Source organism: Caloenas nicobarica, chromosome 20 (assembly GCF_036013445.1).
Source record: "Caloenas nicobarica isolate bCalNic1 chromosome 20, bCalNic1.hap1, whole genome shotgun sequence".
Classification (NCBI taxonomy): domain Eukaryota; kingdom Metazoa; phylum Chordata; class Aves; order Columbiformes; family Columbidae; genus Caloenas; species Caloenas nicobarica.
This window is the reverse complement of record NC_088264.1, coordinates 4,349,443-4,369,026: the sequence shown is the minus strand read 5'-3', so window position 1 is coordinate 4,369,026 and position 19,584 is coordinate 4,349,443. Positions and strand designations below refer to the sequence as shown.

Below are 19,584 nucleotides of genomic sequence, written 5' to 3'. Positions count from 1 at the left end.
GATGGAGAAATGCTTTCAGCTGCTGCGAGGTGAGGAGAAGATCTTGGGGGAGAAAAAAAAAAAAGAAAGGCAAGCGTTTGTTAAAGTAGCATCTATCTGCTGTGCGTGGTTTTCTTTGGAGGTGCCAGACGGGATGGAGCCAAGCTTTGTGCAAGGAGCCAGTGCGGCGTCGTGGGGTGGGAGCTCCCTTTTGAGGGTAGTGATGCCTCCACACCCCTTTGCTGTTGATGCTGCTTTGAGCTCACTTAAAGAGAGTGAAAATAAGAAGCACCTGCTGCAAAAAGAAACAGCAGGTTTGGGGTTGGCCCTTATGCTCTTAATGTTGCTGGGGTTTTTTCCCTTTTTCATATATGGGGGCTTCGGAGGTCCATGACTTCTCCTGGGACTTTGGAGGTCTGGGACTTCTGAGGCTTCAGAGGACTGTGATTTCTTCTGGGACTTTGGCGTTCTGGAACTTCAGAGGTCTGGGACTTCGGAGGTCTGTGATTTCTTCTGAGACTTTGAAGGTCTATGACTTTTCATGGGGTTTTGGGGTGCATAACTTCCACTGAGATTTTGGAGGTCTGGGATTTTGGAGGTCTGGGATTTCTAGGATTTTGAAGTTCTGCTGCTTTTGAGTTCTGTGACTTCTCTTGGGCTTTTGGAGTGCCATGATTTCTGCTGGGATTTTGAAGTTCTGGGATTTTGGATGTGTGTGGTTTCTTCTGGGGCTTTGGAGGTCTATGACTTGTCCTGGGGCTTTGGAGGTCCGTGACTTCTGGTCTTTTGGAGGGGTGTGACTTCTGCTGGGATTTCGGAGGTCTGTGATTTCTCCTAGGATTTTTGAAGTTCTGGGGCTATTGGAGGGCCATGACTTCTGCAGGGATTTTTGGAGGTCCGTGATTTCTCCGTTGCGGGAGGTGGGCGTGGGTACCTGTAAATTATTCCCAGTGCGGAAGGAGTGAGAGGCAGCCGGGCTGGACCTGGCAGCACCGGCGCCGCTCCGCTGCCCTCCCGCTTTTCCGGGGAGGCGCGGGGCCGGGGCAGCCGTTCCGTTCCGTGCCGTTCCGCGCCGTTCCGTGCCGAGCCGCACGGGGAGGCGCCGGGCCCCGCGTCCCCGCCCCTCGCCGCCGCCCGCCCGGCCGGCGCTGGGAGCGCGGAGCGGGGGCTCCAAGATGGCTTTGGCCGGGCTGTGCGCTCTGCTTGCCGGCTGCTGCCTGGCAGCGGGTAGCGGCCCCGCCGAGGCGGCGGGGGAGGCGGCGGCCAAGGAGCTGGAGTGTAAACTGAAGAGCATCACGGTGTCGGCGCTGCCCTTCCTGCGGGAGAACGACCTCAGCATCATGCACGGCCCTTCGGCGGCCGAGCCCAAGCTGCTCTTCTCCGTGCGCAACGATTTCCCCGGCGAAATGGTGGTGGTGGATGATCTGGAGAATACGGAGCTGCCGTACTTCGTGCTGGGTGAGCCTCCGGGTGGGCCTGCGGGCAGCGCCGGGACGCGGCGGGTCCCCCTCCCTTCCCGGCGACGGGCCCCGAGCATCCCCGGCCGCGGGGCTCCTCCCTGCGGCACCGGCGTACGGGGACCCTGCAGCATCTCTGCCCGGTGCTGGTTCACCCTGCTGCAGGTTCACCCCGCTGCAGCATCTCTGCGCTGGTGTCCATTCACCCAGCTGCAGCATCTCTGCCCTGGTGCTGGTTCACCCCACTGCAACATCTCTGCCCCATCTGCAGCACTGGGGTGGATGCTGTGGAGGTGCTGCAGGCGCGGGGTGCTCGGTGCATCCCCAGGTTGTCATCCATGGGATTGTCTCCATGTCGGTGCATGGCTTGTGCTGGCAGGAGGCCTGCGGTTTGCTTCCAGCGTGGCTGGCTGGAGGTGAAGGTTGCTGCGTTGTCTGCCCCTGAGCAGGGTCACCTTTCCTGCAGCATGCTGGAAAAATACTCCGGTGCCCAGCATTTCTCATCCCACCGGTGTGTGCTGTTTCCAGTACTCCTGCCCTGAGGTTTTTAGGCTTTGGCCTGCTCACATGGTCTGGGTGGTTCCTGCCAGCTCTAGCCAGGCCTCTGTGTTTTACCCACTGTGTGAAGCTCATCTGCCCAAATCTGATGGGCTTCATCAGTTTTCATCCACCAAAAAAGCCACCGATATGCTTCTTTGTTTAAGCTGGGATCAGAGCAAGACCCCTGGCACTTTTGTGCAGGGATCCGCCTTCCTCTGTGCCGCCTAGAACAAGTTGCTGAGATTTTTAATTTTCAGTGATGTTGGTGCAGAATACCAGTCTCCTGCCACCACCTGCATGCAATCCCTCACCTTTGGCAAACGCCACTGTCGCTTTCCTAGCAGCCCTACGGGGGCTGCGCACACCTCCTGCAAGCCTTGCCCATCAGTCACTGCTCTGGCACCACCTTGGGTGCCCTGTGAAGTTTTTACAATGCCACCTTTGTCTGGATGTTGTCTCAAAAATTAGGCAGTGGCATGTAACTTCGCATGGCATTGCCTCTCTGTGCAACCCTTGTGTGTGGGCAGAGCGTAACAGTGGCTCCAACCTGTTTTTTCTGCCCAGTGCTTCATCACCTCCCTGGCCCCTTCTGTGTGCAAAAAAAGCCCCTGGGTGCTGCTCTGGCTTGGAGCAGCGCTTGCTGCTGCATGGGCATCCCCCTTCTCCCATGAGAAAACCAAAGGCGGGTGTGGGGGGGCTGCTGATGCCATGGTGGGGGTGTGCAGGGACACCCAGGCACGGTTTACTCGAGGCCATGTGAGGAGGGGGCAGCGGGATGTGCTGTGCTGCCCCCCACTCCCTGGTCCAAGCCCTGTGCTGCGGGATGCTGCGGCGGAGGCCGGAGAGCGTTGCTGTGGCAACGGGGCGGCAGCGCAGTGGATGCAGGGGATGCGCGGGCATGGCCACCAGCCCCGCGCCAGCTTGACACCCCAAAGGCCACACGGGTGCTTGTCCCTTGCCCCACTCAGACCCACTCCCAGGGAACCAGGCCCCGGTTGGGGGCAAAGGACCCACCTGCCTTGACAGCGCCTGCTACACCCAGGGCTTGCACTGATGATGCCAGGCAGGGGTTTGCTTTCACCTCCTTCTGCCTACTGCCACCAGGATGCTGGGGCGGGGGGCTGGGCTGGCAGGACAGGGCACCTCGCTGTCCCCCTGTCTGCCAGGGTTTGGGCTTAGTGACTCCTGGGAAGTGCCACGCTACAGCTCCCTCCCTGCTGTGAGAAAAGGGCTTGCGTTGAAGCTGGCGTGGCCGCTTTGCCACGTGTGGGTGTTATTGTTGTGCTGCTTTGCCACATGAGTGGTGGTATTATTATTAGCCTGGACACTGGTTTTACATGGCAGAAGTGCATAAAGGTCTTGCAAAACCCAGACTTAATAACGCAGAGGCAGCATCCTCTGGAGCCAGAGAGCCCCCAGCCCAAGAAACCCCTGGGGACTTGGCCACGTTGGGTCAATGCGTGGAACTGGTGTTGGTGCCTATTTGTGTTTCCACAAGGCTTGTGTGTTGATGGAAGGTGCATTCGAGCATCCTTCCAGGAACCTGGCTCCATGTGGTGCTGATTGCACCATCCCCAGCAAACCCCATTAACTGTGCCCACCTTGTTGCGTTTGAACGTAAAATAACGTGTCGGAGCGGTGGATAATCCCCACTTCCACCTCTGAGCCATGGTGCTCCTGGCAGTGGCACCTTGGCTCTGCCATGTGGGCTCTCAAGCAACTCCCTCAAGGTTGCTCTGTGCCTCAGTTTCCCCACGAAAATGGCTGAAGTGTGTGGGGAGGTGTCTGTGGCAGGCTGGGACCGCGGCAAGGGAGGAGGTGAGGGGCGCAGTTGGGGATGGGTCAGGATCGCGGAGCCTGAGGGTGGCTGGGTGTCACCCCCTCTGGTCCTAGCTGTCCCTCTCAAAACTGCTGTAAATAATTTAAGTGCTTTTCAAGCATTGCAAGCATCTGTGGGAAGCGGGGTGTGCAGTTCCCCCTGCCTTGGTGGCACCTCCCTGCCCCGGTGGCCGAGCTGGGCGTCCCACTGATGGGCACACGGGTCCAGGTTTTTCCAGCAGCTGGAGATGCTCTGGGGTCTTTGGATGGTGCTTGCGAAAAATGGGGTGCATGTTGACCTGGACACCCCAAAACCAGCTGTCACTCCCCAGCGTTGATGAGATGCTCCGCTAACACAATCGATTTAACAATGAGCGTGGAGCTCCCCTCACTGCTGGTGGGTGGTGTGACAGGGACTTTGGTGGACCCCCAAGATCTGCTGGAGTTTGCCTGTGCCAGTGGGGAATTTGTGGACCCCAGGGGATGTCCTGCCCAACTTGGGGGTGGGAAAGTCGTGCGTGGAGACCGACATCCATCCCCTTCACGCGTTTGCTTTTCCCCACTGTAGGGGGATCAGCCAGGGGCCTGGGGGGGATGCGCTTGCTTCGGCTTACCTTGATCCTCTGCCCTGCAGCTTTACCTTTATCTTTTTTAATATATTTTATCTTCACTCAAGAGGGCGAGGCATTGCTTAACGCTTGCTTTCCATGCACCATTTTTGGGTCTCATCCCTGCCCTTGCAGCCGTCCCGCTGCCAGCAGCAGGTGCTCAGCCCTTCCAAACCTGGGGACCCCGCAGCTGCTCCCACGTTCCTCCAGAAGCAGAGGGATAGTTTTGGAGTTTGTTACCCCAGTTTATGGCAAGAGGAGACACTTGGGCAGGGCTCTCATCTGCTTTGTAGCTCCCTTTGCTAATGAGGGGAGCGTGTTTTAATTGCGCTGGCTGCCTTCTGTGCACGTGCTGCCTTGCTCTCCGCGTTTGCTCACATCTCCACGTGCATCACCTTTCCTGCTCGTACCCAGAAAATCCCGCATGGTTTTAGATGCACGTCCTCAAAAGGATTCCAACACCACCCCCCCGTTTTGCTGTGAGGTTTTTTTTCCCACCTCCTGAATTTTTGGGTGTGGGAGCAGGGATGGGGCTGCTCACTGGTGCATTTAAAATCACCCAGTTTCATCCTGCTTTAAATCAAGGAAATCTGGTTTTGAAATAGTTGCCTTTCATCTAATTTTGTGGTGTGTGGGGGTTTTTTTTGCATTAGTTCTATTTTTTTCCTGAAGGGAGGCCGAGTCTCGCTGGTCGCTGGCCATTAAGAAATGCTAATTTGCAGCTCAATATTCCCTTTCTGCCAACCTTCACACCCCCTTCTTCCTTGCTGCTTGGCTTGGCAGCATCCAGCTGCACTTGATATGTCATTAACTGGATTCACACTCCTGCAGGCTGCTAATTTTTTGGGGCCTCATCCTTCTCAGGTTATAAACCAGCGAACAGGGCCTTTATTAGCATCCTGGCTTCCTGAGGCCCCTTGGGCTCGATGGAGATTTGCGATGCAATTAAAAAATGCACAAAAAAGACAGCATCTTTGACTCCTTCGCCCAAGTAACGCACTAGATAGTTAAAAAGCAAAGTCTTGAAATGTGGTTTTGTGCATAAAATTAACTTAAGGAATGAGAAAGCGGAGCTGATGGGTCAAACCTGTGCTTTCTGGGTGCTGGATAATTCAGGATCTTGAAATCCTGGATGGTTCCTTGTGTCCTGTTGTGGTTTGTGGGGTTTTTTTTTTAAATTTTTTACTTCTTTTTTCTTCCCCTTGAGCGTGGAGGAGCTGAAGGAGCTTTTTCTGCCTCACCAGTTTCCATCCCAGCCGCCATGCCCTGAAATGGGGGCAGCGCAGCCCCTCACGCCCCAACTTCTTCTGCTCCCCATTGCCCGCACGGGAGCCTTGGCAGCAGAGGATGGGAGAAGGTTCTTAACTTCAATGACTTTAATAGATTATCATAAACTCAGGCCTTAATACAAGCTGTCATGATTTCAAATTATCTTACTTTTAAATTAAATAGATTCCTTTTTAAACACAAAATCAATTCTAATTTTTTAGAGGGGTGAGATTTTTCAAAGGCACCGATGAGCTGGGCATATTTAACTGCTCTTGAATATCTCCCCGAAATATCTAATCAATTTTTTTTTTTTTGGTTAAATCTCAGCTAAGCTCTTGGCTGTGCTGGGGGATGCTCTGGCCGTGACTCCCCCGGGTTAAGCACGGGGGGCCGTGGGGATGCGCGACGTCCCGCTGCGGGGATGCGGGATGCAGCTAATCGGGGTGACGGGCTGCTGGCACGCCTGCCCGCTCCGGCTCTTCTTGCAGGCTGTGCGGGAAGGTGGCGAAATGTGACACCCGTCAGCTCTCATCCTCATCCTGCGTCTCCCCACCACCATGAACTGCAGGAGGTGGTGTCCCCCCCACATATGCCCTCAGTCCCCAGCTCCTAAATGGCCCTGGAGGAGGAAAGCAGAGGCTGCAGGGTTGTGTTAACAATTTTTTTTTTTTTCTTTTTAATTCCATGGCAAGTGAGGAGAGCATCCCGTTGGGTTTTAGCTGGGGGTTGCGTGGCCCTGCTCCTCTCCCTTAGGTCTGGGCACTGGCCGTGGGTCCCAAAGTTGGTGGCAGCTCTTTGGTCCCAGCTCTCTGCGGTGGGAAAAGGGGTTTTGGGGTGTCACGGTGCTGGTCCCCAGCTCAACTTCATTGCCAAGGGAAGCGAGGGCACCCCAGGATCACCACTGGAGCTCTCCTTCCCTGTCACACGTCCCCATCCAGTGGGACCAGCAAATAGCAGGGGGCTGCAGCGCGGCTGGTCCCACCGCCAGACCCACAGCATCGCTCCGATGTGAACCTTGCACCTGGAAGTAGGTGTAATGGCAAAATAATGGAGCAAATATTAAGAAATTCTTAAGTACCTAGAGAATAACCGAGTTAAATTATACCAGAGGAGCTCAATTGCCTTGCCTAGATTGATTGAATTACTAAATGAGCCTGACTAATGGAATGGAGTGGATATATCGGACTTTTACTCAAGATCCTGAAATAATTTCTTTAATAAGATTGTGAGCCTTTAATTGAACTTGGCTTTGATCCTGGACACTGTCGCATGCTCAGAGACCGGCGCTATGATCTATGCTCCCTTGTGCCTGGCCGAGGGGGCAACCGCTGGCATCTTCTCGATGGGTGGCCTGGAGGGCAGCCAAGGGGTTTGCTGGTCCCAGCCCACCCAGGACCTGCAATGGGGAAAGGACCCCGAAACACCCCATCTTGGCAAAACCCTCCCTGGCAGTGGGATGCGCTTAATTCCCTTCCGATGCCAGCAGCTGATGGCCTGGCTGTGGTCCCAACCCCGGTTCCCATTCACCGTATGGGGCGTATTTGAGATGGAGGCTTTGAGGTCGACATCTGCAAATCCGGGGGTGCCACCTCCTTCCCGTGCCCTCCTGGAGGGGTTGGCAATGGTGGTGGGACATTGTCCAGAGCTGCCCATGTGTGGGAGATCCTTCTCTCCCCACTGCTTGCCTTCTACTTTCTTCTTCATCAAAGGTCCCATCACCGAGACCTCGGTGCTGCTGCACCTCCTTCCCCCTCTGATGCTTTGGCGCTTGTTTTTCACGCTGGAGGTGTCCTCTTGGGTGCTGGCAGCAGGGACCAGGGTGCCCCAAAGGGTGTCACCAAGACCTGGGGGCTTGCAGAGCTTTCAGCAAAGAGAGAGGGACCTGCTGAGTGGATGGGACCTGCCCTGGAGCACCTGGTGGGACAGGACAAGCTCATCTAATAGGGTTTGGGTGCAAACAGTAGGTGTTCCTACTGTTGCTCTTGGCCATGCAATGTAAACCTGGCCTCTCCATATCCCTTTTTCAGATGAAGGATGGGGTGAGGTGACCTGGAGCACCGAACACATCCCCATGCCTGGTCACACACCCTCCTCCAGGTGACGGAGCCCAACACCAGCCTCAGCTGTGAGCAGGGACAGCCCTTAAACAGTGGCCAGGGTGGAAAATGCTGCAGAAAAGTGGCAGCATCCCTGAGAGGAGCACGGCTGTCCTCATCAGAGGACCCCCATGCCCAAACTGGGGGTAACTGGAGCTCAGAGTGCTCATCCCCATCCTTATGGGTGCCTTGCCCCCCTGCCATGCCTGTTGGTGACCTGCTGTCTTACTGGGAGCAGAGGTTTTGGTGGCACGGCAGATGTAGAGGGCCTCTTGCTTGTTTTGTCTTAACCAAGGGGAAAAAAAAAAAAAAAAGAAAAAGAATAAGGAATAGGGATTTTGTCTCTGGGAACCCGTTGCCACAGCAACCGCGCATCCAGCCGGCTCCAGCGGCAGCGGGGCTGGGAGGGACCTCACTGACCCAGAAAGGAGCTGGGGCCGCTTGGCCTCTCACCCATGGGTGTCGGGGTCTGGCGGGGGGCTGGGGGGCGGTGGGACCCCTGTTTTGGCTGGGTGTGCAGGCTGGTGCTCCTGGCTCCTTCGCGTCGCTCCCAGCCTTCGTTTCTCAGCCCGCGTCCTGGCAGGGATGCTCAGGCTCGCTCCCATTCCCACCCCGAGACCTGTTCTGGTTTTGAGGACCAGGCTGCCCACCTGGGCACTCTGCAAAGACCCCTAAAGTTTTGCAGGCATTTTTTTACCCTCTGGAATTGGCAGTGGAGGGAGATCCTCGGGCAGCTACACTCCTTTTTGATGCCACAATCTCACCTCTGCACTTCTCTCCCCATGACACTGGCATTTGCTCCTGGGCTGCATCCCATTTCCTTTATTATTTTATTTTATTTTTAAATTATTTTTTAATTTTTAAATTATTTTTTATTTTTTAAATTATTTTTTATTTTTTAATTTTTTTAATTTTTTAAATTATTTTTAATTTTATTTTTATTTATTTTACTTTTTAATTTTTTAAAGTTTGGTGAGGTTTTTTTGTATTTTTGTTTAACCAGCTAAATGGAGGTTCTGAAATCATCTCCCTTTGAGTCTTGCTGCAGAGCTGTCCTTCAAATGTAGGAATTTTTGCCTGGCGGGCTTAAGGCAGCGTCTGGATGGTGACAGCTCTGTCATTTAAGACTGGTTGTCCTTTGCCTTGCAAATTGCCGGGCTCTGGCTTCTCTGCAGCCAGCCTGGCTGTGGCCAGCGGCTCACCCTGAGCAGCACCGCTCTGGAGGCTGTGGGATTTGTCTAGATCAGGGAAGATTTTTTGATTGCCAAGTTCTGACTGCCCTGCTGTGGCTTGACACTGAGAAAGCACCCAGAGAAGAGCATCCTCCGCTTCTGCATGTCATGTTGGTTGGTATTTCTGAGCCCGTTTTGCTGCCCCGCAGCCTGGGGATGCTCAGGATGGATGTTCACCCCATGCTGGGCAATTTGGGGTCTGGTTTGGGATGTGGTTTAAGCTGGCCCTGCACTTTGCTTTGCTGGGGGGGGTCTCATTTGCTGGTGATGGGCACGGACAGGGTCTGAGTCTGTCCCCTCCGCTGTGTCCCTTCCACTGTGTCCTCTCTGCACAGCTTCTGGGGACCGGGCAGGGGCTTTGTCAGGCTGGACATACAGAAGAAACTGTTGGCCCTGAGGGTGGTGAGAGCCTGGCCCAGGTTGGCCAGAGCGGTGGTGGATGAACCATCCCTGGAGACATCCCAGGCCCGGCTGGACGGGGCGCTGAGCAACCTGAGCTGGTGCAGATGTCCCTGCTCGTGGCAGGGGGGGCACTGGGGGAGCTTTGGAGGTCCCTTCAACCCAAGCTGTGATTCTATTATTTGTTCACTATTTGCAACTGACGGGGTGTAAAGGATCCTTGAGGGACCCTCTAGCTGGTGGTGGCACATCAGTCACAGAAGTTTGGGGTCCACAGCCCCAATGCAGGAAGAGACAGTCTTTTCCCTGGCTGGCTCTGAGGCATTTGAGTAATTAGGCTGACTAACGAGTGTAGCAGAGCAAGCAGTTTTGGGGGATGCAGCGAGCTGGCTTTGCTCCCATGGGGAGCTGATCCAGCTGAAAACTAACCTGGAGGAGGAAAGAAGTTGGAGAAGGCAGCAGGAGATGTTGAGGAGAGCTTGCCTGTGCCCATGTGGCTTCTGCTTGGCCCAGCAAGGGCTGCGTTGTCTCGGGGGTGCTCCCCAAATTGGGTGGTCTAAGCAAAATCATCGCCTGGCTGCCAGAGCCCTTCGGGATGGAGATCTGCCTGACAGGCAGGGGAAGCCGAGGACGGGCAGGACCTTGACCTTGTTTTTCAGTAGTGGTACCCGCTGTTTTTCTCTCCTGCACCCCTGCCCTCCTCCCCTGCCAAAAAACCCGGCCACGATGTCACCGTCACAACACAGTGAGTGCCTGGGAAAGCAGATATTAGCAACCCCGAAATATCCCGGGGACAGGCTCTTGTGTGATGGGAGACAGTTACCATGGAAACCTCCTTCAAATAAAAAAAAAAGAGAAAAAAAAAAAAAAGGAAATTTAAAGCAGCCCTTGTAGCTCAGAGGAACTGTAGACCTTATTATGGGTTTTGGCAACCCCTCTTTTTTCTTTTATTTGTTCCAGCTAAAAGCTCCAGGAGACAAGGCAATTAATTTGAGCGTCCCAAGGGGAGTGGGAGAGGGAGGGCACAGTGCTGAGAACCCGCTGCCGGCACCGGTGAGCTCCCAGTTCTCCCAGTACCGCTGCCCCACAGCCAGCAAATGCCCTCCAGTAATGAGGTTTCTCCAGCATGGAGGAAGATGCAGGGTGTGGTTGTTTTTTTTTTTTTTTTTTTAGAAGAGGTGGCTTAAGGCTTAAAACCACCTTCTTAGCTCCGTAGAGGGAGGGTTTGTGGGGGGTTTGGTGTGAATGAAGGGTTTGGAGCACTACATGGGGAGGGAGGAGATGGGAAACGACTCCAGGGCACAGCTCAGTGTGGGTACACACGTCGGTGTGACTTGTCTTTACGTTTGTGGCATCAGGAGGTGAAGGGGAGATGCCTGGGAGAGGAGACATTGTACTCCCAAATTTTCTTGCCAGGGTCTACTTTGCAGCTGTGGCCACAGGGTCCTGGGGGTGGTTAAGTCCAGCTCAGTGCAGACTTTAAATTGCTGCAGTGGTCTCAGCTTGTCTGCTCCCCTAATGAAGTCCCCAGTGTCTGCAGCTGCTGGGAAATCTGCAAATATCAGGTTTGGACTGGAGAGCCCATTGTACATCCCACTGCCCCGGGCTGCCCCCAGCTCCTCTGGGTACCACTTTCCCGGTGGCAGTTCTGCTGAGGCAGAGATGTTTTCCCATCCCAGAGCTGCATCTCCCCAACATCTCCTCTAATGCTCAGCCAGAAATAGTTGGGGTCTGGCTTTCAACCCTTCAGGAAAGCTCTGGAGAGGAGTAGCAGTGGGACCCCACAACTGTCATGCTGCCGTGGAGCTGCTGGATTTCTTGCTGGCAAAAGGGACAAGCCAGGGAGTTTGTCTTTGCAGACATGACACATGTCACCTGGGATTTTGGGGGGGGATTAGAAATGTCTCTGTTGGCCCACGAGCTGCAGGGGTCTTGTCCCAGCTGAGGCCAAGCGCAGCTTTAGCCAGGCTGGGATGCGTGTCCAAGCATCCACAAGCAAGACAGTGCCTGAAACATCCTTCCAGGGAGAAATCAAACCAATTTTATGAGTTTTTCAGCAGGAGCTGTTCTCTTCCTGGGTGTGTGATGCTCCTGAACTGCTCAGACCTGGTGGGCAAGAGAAATAGTGAACCCCCGTGGGTGGGTGGTGGACGTGCCTGTGAGCTGGGATGGGAGTTAACCTCGCACCTGGGCTGCCTTCCACAGCTTTTTGTTATCACTTTTTCCCCCTTTCTTGCTTGTCAATTAGGGCACATTGCTGGTTAACAGCTGCTCCAAGCATCCCCCCGTGGTTCCCCCACACTGGCTGGCACAAACTGGGGTGAAGGTGTGTCCCCTGAGTACCAGGGCTGGGGGCTGAACGAGGGATGCAGAGGTTCCCAGAATGGACGCGATGCACGTCTCCTCGTGGGATGGCGGTGGCACGGGCTGGATCTGGCCACCTCCTTGTGATTAAAGCTCACTCCTGGGGAAGAAGGGCTTTTCATGTGCCATGGGATGAAAAGTGTGTTTGAAATGGGAAAGTGTTGGGATGTGGGAGGGAGGGCAGGAGAGGAAGGACCATGTGGTGGGAGGAGAGGTGTGATGGCAGGGGGTGACAAATAACTGGAGGAACCACATGAAAGCCAAGGGACATCGGGAGCAGTGATGGAGGGTGCTGGCAGAGCCGCCCTACAGGGGCGTGAGCCCTGGTGATAAGGCAAAGATGTGACCGTAAATGCAGGAGTTTGCAGTTACCTGGTGCTCAGAGTCTGGCAGGGCTCTTTGCTCTTGAGATACTGAAAATGCAGCTCACTCCTCATCTGGATTTGATTTTGTTTGCTTATAGAAATGCTGCTTATTTGCTAAAATGGGATGCTGGTTCCTGTTGGTGCGGGAGGAGCAGGTGGCAGCAGCCCCTCACTCAGAAACCCCCCGGTCACGGGGGTTCTGCCCTGGCTGGGGTGACCCTCGGCACTTTGCTGGGCTGGAGCATCCAGGCTCCATCCCCTTTTTGGAAATCCCAGATTTCAGCACTAGACTATGAAAATAAGTAGGTTTTCCTCCCTTTTTTTTTTTTTTTTTTTTTAAGTGCAAATGTGAGGGAACTTTCTGCCCGTGTTTATGACATTGGGGTTTCCTTTTCCCTGCCAAGGGCATGAGCCCTGCCTGAAAAGACAGGTAAACACAAGCAGGGCCGTTACTGACGTGTGATAGAGTGAGAGTTGATGGGTGCTGAAACTGGAGAGCGGCGTTACATAATTTGGACTGCAATGCAGAAGCACTTGCTTAATTTTTAATTATCCAATTGCTGCATGTACGTAATGCGCAACCAGGGAAGCAGGGTTGGCCCATGGGCACGTGCGAGGTGGACCTGACTGGCAGAGGTGATGGGAACACCTTCCCTCGTGTTCCTGTCCCTCTTGGCACAGTGGGAAGGATTGTGTCCCCGTGGCACCGACATGTGGGACAGGAGCGGGGTTGAGCCGCGGCGGTGGGAAGGATGCTCTGCAGCCATGTCAGGGACCAAGGGGTGTCCCACTGGGCGGTGGGAGAAGGGATGAGGGTCTGCAAAGGACTTGGAGGTTTACTGGAGAGAGTTGAGAGAAGGGAACGGAGCTGGGGAAGGGGCTGGAGCACAAGTGTGATGGGAGCGGCTGAGGGAGCTGGGGGTTCAGCTGGAGAACAGGAGCTGAGGGGAGACCTTCTGGTTTCTGACCTGCCTGAAAGGAGCTTGGAGCATCGAGGGTGTTGGTCTTTTCTCCCAAGTAACAAGCAATAGGATGAGAGGAAATGGCTTCAAGTTGCACTAGGGGAGGTTGAGGTTGGATCTTGGGAACAATTTCTTCCCAGAAAGGGTTTTTGGGCATTGGAAGAGGCTGCCCAGGGCAGTGGTGGAGTCACCATCCCTGAAGGGGTTGAACAGACACAGAGATGAGGTTCTTAGGGACATGGTTTAGTGCCAGTGTTGGACTGGCATGATCTTGAGGGTCTGGATGGATGATCTTGAGGGTCTGTTCCAACTAAAATGATTCTATGATTCTATAAATGGAAGACACCATGGTTGCTTTGCATCCAGATTTCCCGTAGCTGCTAGTAAAAGAGCCCCAAGTGCCTCCCAGGATGGGTTTGTTGGGATGTGGGAGAAACAGTGAAGGAGCTGCTGTAGACCTCAGCTGCGAAGCACAGTTTCTCCCCCTCCCTACTCCTCCCCCTTTTTCAAATCCCTGCTCTGCACTTTCTGTCCTTCCTACAAAGGCAGCCGCCTCAGAGCAGCTTAGTCTTCAAAGTTCCCAAAATAACAAAGGTTAAAATAAATTTAAAAAAAAAAAAAGTCGCTACAAGATCAAGTCGGTGCCCCACTTGCACCTGGGCTCAGAGCTTCAAAGTGGCTGCAAAGACACCCCACGGTGTCTGCGGTTGGGCTTCTGTGAGTCCTGTCTTCATCCTCCTGAAACCACGTGAAATTTGGCAGTAGCCACGATGAGAGCCTGGGTAATCACATCCATTGAAGGCGGTGGGGGGTCTTGCTGCTTTTGCTACCCGTGGGGGCAATCTGGAGAAGGTCTCTCACAGAGAAGAGGGTTGTGGTGGCTGCTGTGATGAGTAGGTGCGTGTAGGTAACATCCCAGCCCAGGCTGGACGGGGCTCTGAGCAACCCGATCTGGGTGAAGATGTCCCTGCTTATGGCATGGGTTAGACTGGGTGAGCTTTGAAGGTCTCTTCCAGCTCAAGAGATTCTATGATTCTAGGTGAGATGGGTGTCCCCGGGGCTGTGTCCTGCATCTGCTGGTCCTGTCCCCTGGCCAGGCAGGTGGGCCAGCAGCTCCTCGCGGGATGGCTCCGGGCTCAGTGCAGTGCTTTGTGCCTCTGCTGGCTCTGCTGATTTATATAGATCATCAATATGACAATTATATACACCTGCAGATTTAATTACCTCCATTTTCGTCAGGCGGCGACAGATTTATGCCTCTATTCAGTTCCTGTAAATCTGAAACAAGCTTGACTAGACCCAAAAGTCCTCCCATTGATCACTGTGCACTGGCTGGTCTCTGGCCCTCTTGACAAGCTCTTCTTTCATGAGTGATAAATTCCGGATGCACAGTCAACTTTCTCTCCTTCTACATCTTTCTTCTGTGCTTTTTTTTTTTTTCCCCTTCTCCTCATTATCTTTCAAAGCTTCTCCACAGACTTGAAAATGGAGCTTGAAGTTGGGAAAGAGCTCCTAAACACTGAAGACCTTATGACATTAGGCGGCAGTTGGCGGTAGCCCATGCCTACCTTCTCCATCCTGGTATTTGGCCACTGGTGAGGATGTGTCCTGCTCCCAAGACCAGCATTGGTCCCTCCAGAGGAGGTGGGAGGAAGAGGAGGGCCACCTCGTGGAAAGACTCTTGGCCCTGCTGTTGGCCGGAGAGCAGACAGCGTTATTTGGGACCTGTTTCATTCCCCAGGAGGGCCACCTCCTCTCTCCCATGCCCCAGAAGACAGGCAGGTCCTGGCTGTCCCCCCAGGAGATGAGGAACGAGTGGCTGGGCTCATTTCCTGCACCGAGCACAAAGACGCCAGAATAACGTCTAATTTACCTGACCTCTTGGCCTCGGCGCAACGAGCACTTAAACAAATTAGTCTGCAGGAGCAGGCTGAAGTTTACCCTTGAAGTGAAGCTCACGTCACAGCTGTAACGCATCCCCGACCCATCTCACCACCACCGCTCCTGACCTCGCTGTACGATATGCTCCGGTGTCTTGCTAAGTGCCTGGCAGATGGGCTGGCGTGGATGGCCATTACCTTCCCTGCCAGCCCACGATGGAGATAAATAGCCCTTGGCCTCCCCGTGGACATTGCTGCCTGGCTTGGAAAGCTGCAGGTAACCCCTTCTGAGGGTCTCAGCCACTCCTGAAGGGACACATTGGGGTGGGATGCGTCCTCCAAGGGTGGCCTGGGGATCACCGAGCTGGCTTTGTAGCCACCCTCCATCCCCAAGACACTGCGACAGAGGGTTTGTGGTCCCTCAGCATCTCCAGCTATGGCAAGTAGCTGATATTTGGGGCAGAACAAAGATTTAAAAATGCAGAATACATATCGTGGTACTTTCCCTGCTGCTGAGGTTTGCGCTGTGAGGATTTCTCAAGCTGGGATTTGCCTCTGGGCTGTCTGGCTCAATAGCTGCTGGTGGCTCTATCTTCCCTGAATTCAGTTCCTTTCTCAGTGCTTTCCTACTTCATGGTGGATGAAACAGAGCCTTTTGTTAGTTTTACACCCATAATTCTTGCAAAGTGAGAAATAGTGAATCAACATTGCCTTTCCCGGTGCTCCACTGGCTTTGTGGTTTTATAGCCTTTTATCATGTCCCTGCTCAATAATTTTTTTCCTTGCTAGAGGTTCTGACACAGTTGGTTTCTCCTCTCCACAAAGCCATTTGTGGCATCTCATCTTCCTCCTCTGAACCTTCTGAGCTTTGCCTCCACCGTTCTGAGCTGGCTGACCTGAATATCATTTTCAGGATTCGAGATCAAGCTTGCTGTCACCAAAGTTGAGTTTCACCTGCCCACTCCCTTGCCCACTTTCCTCCAGCACTTCACAACTTTAGCTTTGCGGAGACTAAATTTAGTGGTGGTGACCAACTTTGTCACTCACCTCCTCTTCCAGAGCGTTTCTGAACAGCCGAGGTCCTGACAAAGATCTCCGTGGGGCTTCTTGGTAACCTCCTTTCATCGTGAAAACCAACCTCTCGTTCCTCCCTCACCTGGTGGACTTCAAGAGGACTTTCCCTCTTATTCCAGCCCCACTTCTACACTTTGGGAAACTTTGAGGGTAGATTTTGACAAGGACCCTTTGAAATAAGTCCATCAAACTGGATCACCCTTATCTACTGGCTTACAATGTCGAGCGACCCACATTTATGACACACCTACTCATTCCTCTAACAAGCTGTCCGGGGCAGAAGTGGGATTTACTGGTCTGTAATTTCCATGATGTATTATACAAGAGCTTTTTTAGGAGATTGGGGTCTCCTCTGGCAAGTTTTGCTCCTCTGGTTGCTCATCCATTCTGAGTGATAGCGGGTGTGTTGGTGGATCTCAGCAGCTGTCCTCCCCTGATGCTCGTAGGTGAGCACCATCTGGGCTGAGAGGTTCCTGCTCTCCATCTCACCAATTTGCTGGAAGGCGATTTGGCCAGGGCAGTAATTTTCCATGGCTGATTGGGATCTTCTCTATCATTTGGGCTCTTTCCATAGAGCCCTGGGCTTCCTTCTGGAAGAGGTGATGTGATGGCATGGCAGGGTGGGGTGTCAACTAGAAATGTGGTCCTTTCTGGGGTTTAAATATCAGCCTTGCATCTCCTAAGTTGTTGTCACACATCCTCTTTATTTTGCTGTTGCTCACTGTTGTGGTGTGGGGCTTTATTTTTATTTATTTATTTTTTTTTTTACATGACCGTGTTTCCCCGGTGCTGGTGCAGGAGGTGGATTTTTGCCTCTCTTCCCACATCTCCTCTGTAGTTTACAGTTACGGCAGATGGGACCAAACTAACAAAACAGGAGCGAAAAATCGAACACCGGCGAATGTCCCAACCTCCTCGTTGCAGCCACATGCATTAGCCAAGCTTTTAGCAGTTTTTGGTCAAAATTGACAAATGCGGTGGAAAAACAACCTCAGAGGGGACATAGCACAGGTGCGGTTGGTCATGTCCTTGGATCCACAGGGAAGAGTGGGGCAATGGGGCACATTGCGTTGTAAGGTCAGCAGCTGCAGAGCAAACCTGGTCACCTCAGCCCCATTAATGATGAATCAGTGTCCTTCAGTCTGCAAGCGGCCACACAGCACAATGTTGCTCCCAGAGCGATGGAGGTTTTTGTTGTTAAAGAAAGGGATGAATTAGGGCCGTGGCATATTTGGGACAAAAATCCCAGTTCAAGGCTAAAGTGTGGCTACAGCTTTGAAATGTCATCCCTTGATGACCTTCCCAAAAGCAAAGACACCCTAAATTTCAAGGAGAAACCTGGTGGGCTGTCAGCCTTTGTACAACAGCCAACGGCTTCACGTGTACCAGCCCCACGTGCAGATGTCGTGATGGGGTGATCTCTCTGAATCATAGGATCATAGAATAGTTTGGGTTGAAGGGCCCTTCAAAGCTCCCCCAGTGCCCCCCTGCCACGAGCAGGGACATCTGCACCAGCTCCGGTTGCTCAGAGCCCCGTCCAGCCTGGCCTGGGATGTCTCCAGGGATGGTTCAGCCACCACCTCTCTGGGCAGCCTGGGCCAGGCTCTCACCACCCTCAGGGCCAACAGTTTCTTTCTCATGTCTACCCTGACCTAGCCGGAGACTGGTGCCAGATACAGTGGGTGCCTTTTCCTTTACCCTTTAGGTTCTCCCATGTCTGTGGATCTTTTGGAAATTTTGCCTACGGTGTCCGCTCCCATGAAGCAGGCTCCTAAGAGATAAAGCGAGGTTTGCATCTGCTGGTGCGGAAAAGCTGCATTGTCTTGAAAAGGCAGAATGACCTACAGAATGAGCTGGTTTTTCTACCTGAGACTAGAGACAGGAAAAAAAAAATGCAAGTAAAATATAGATGGTCACTGATGAATGTGATATTTTTTAAATGAGCCCATAAAAACATGAATATTATCCTGTGAAAGATATGTCACTAAAATCTTGGAATTAAAAATGAGTTAAATATTAGAATATGCATTTTGATGTCTGAATCCATAGGGATCAAGTACGGAGGTCCCAACACAGGGTGTGAGCGGCTCATTGTGGGAAGTTCTGTGTTACTTCAGATGTCGGAGACCTTTGGAGGAGTTCAAGGCCAGGACTTGCTTTAGCTGAGTTAGAGCCCTTTTAAAGGACACATGAGGTTTAGACACAGAGCAAACGCCTTAGTTAATGGGGAACTTAAATAAAAACACAGTCAGGTTCTGGGTGGAAAATAAGCCAGGTTTAAATGTTAACAAGGAAATGTAAGTCCAAGTCAAAACCTGCGCTCTGCTGTACGAAATGAGTCTGCAGAGACGGGCATTATGGCAGAGTTCATTTGAGTAATTGGAGGCGTCTATTAGCGCAAAACGCTTCCAAATGGAAAGGAAAATAGTTTTGCTTTTTTTTTTTCATCAGAATATTGCCGTGCTTTTTTAAGGAGAGTTGCTCTCTTTGTGTGTTTTTTCCCTCTTGCCACAATGCCAGTTCTTGGCTGGGGGGCTGAGGACATGGTGGGGGGTCCATGTTGGCATTGGACTCGAGGGCCATAGTTTTGGTGTTGCACCAGGTCGGGTGCAAAATTAGTCAGTGAGGGAGATTTTGCCTCCCAAAATTGGGAGGTGCAGAAGTGTCACCTCCAGAAGGGACTGGGTTTGCTTTGGGTTGGACCCCAGGGAGATGGGGTGATTGGGGACAGTCGGTAACGATGCAGGTGTAAATCCACCCACTTGCAGAAACTTCTTCTGGACTTTTCCTCATCTCCTCTCCTCGGTTTGCTCCTCTCCAACCTTTCCTTTTCCCCTCCCTCCCATCGCAGATGGTCTGGGAGCGGAGCAGCCGCGGCCGGTATGTTGAAAGCATCAGCCGGGGTCTTTGGAGGCTGCTGCTCCTGTAGATATGAAGGACCTGGGCCACTTTTGATACCAGGTGAGCACGGCACAGCCTAATTAATGGGCTCCTACTGTTATTAACCCCTGACTCAGGCAGGCTATTTTTTGACAGAGGTGCAAGAAGTTAATACTGGTGCTAATGGCTTCATAGCCAAGGCCTTAATGAAAGCCATGCAGGGACCAAGCCTATCATCAATATCTTTCAAACTTTGAACTTGAAATTATCCTTTCCCCCTTGACTTTTTTTTTTTATTATTATTTTTTTCCTGGCTTTCTGCCCACCTTCCAACATCTTCTGGGGTCTCCCAGCCCCATGGTATGAGCTATGTGGCAGGGTTGGCACCCGCCAGCCCCATGGCAGAGCTGAACCCCTACGGCACCCCGACAAATGGTCCTGGTTGGCTACATGGGTAACTGTAGCATCTCCCATCAGGTGATGATATGTCTGCTTGGAGAGTGAGACAAAGATAAAAGTGGAATGTGTTGGACTGGGAGAAGAGAGAGCAGAGAGATGCTGTGTTAGGGAGGAAGCTTGCTGTTGGTCTTGGTCTTATGGTGGTCTTGGTCTTGCTTGAACCGAACTCCAGGAGAACTTCATGGGTGCAGGAAAGCATTTA

At 52.9% G+C, this 19,584-nt stretch overlaps 1 protein-coding gene across 1 annotated transcript in view; it reads left to right on the top strand.

Moving 5' to 3' along the window:
* The first annotated feature begins 1,154 nt into the window (after positions 1-1,154).
* The window catches only part of ASTN1 (astrotactin 1), a 51,715-nt gene continuing 33,285 nt past the window's right edge, over positions 1,155-19,584 (top strand). The window contains exon 1 of the mRNA XM_065648963.1: positions 1,155-1,437. Within this exon, the coding sequence (XP_065505035.1) occupies positions 1,155-1,437 (283 nt within the window). The remainder of the gene's footprint in view (positions 1,438-19,584) is intronic.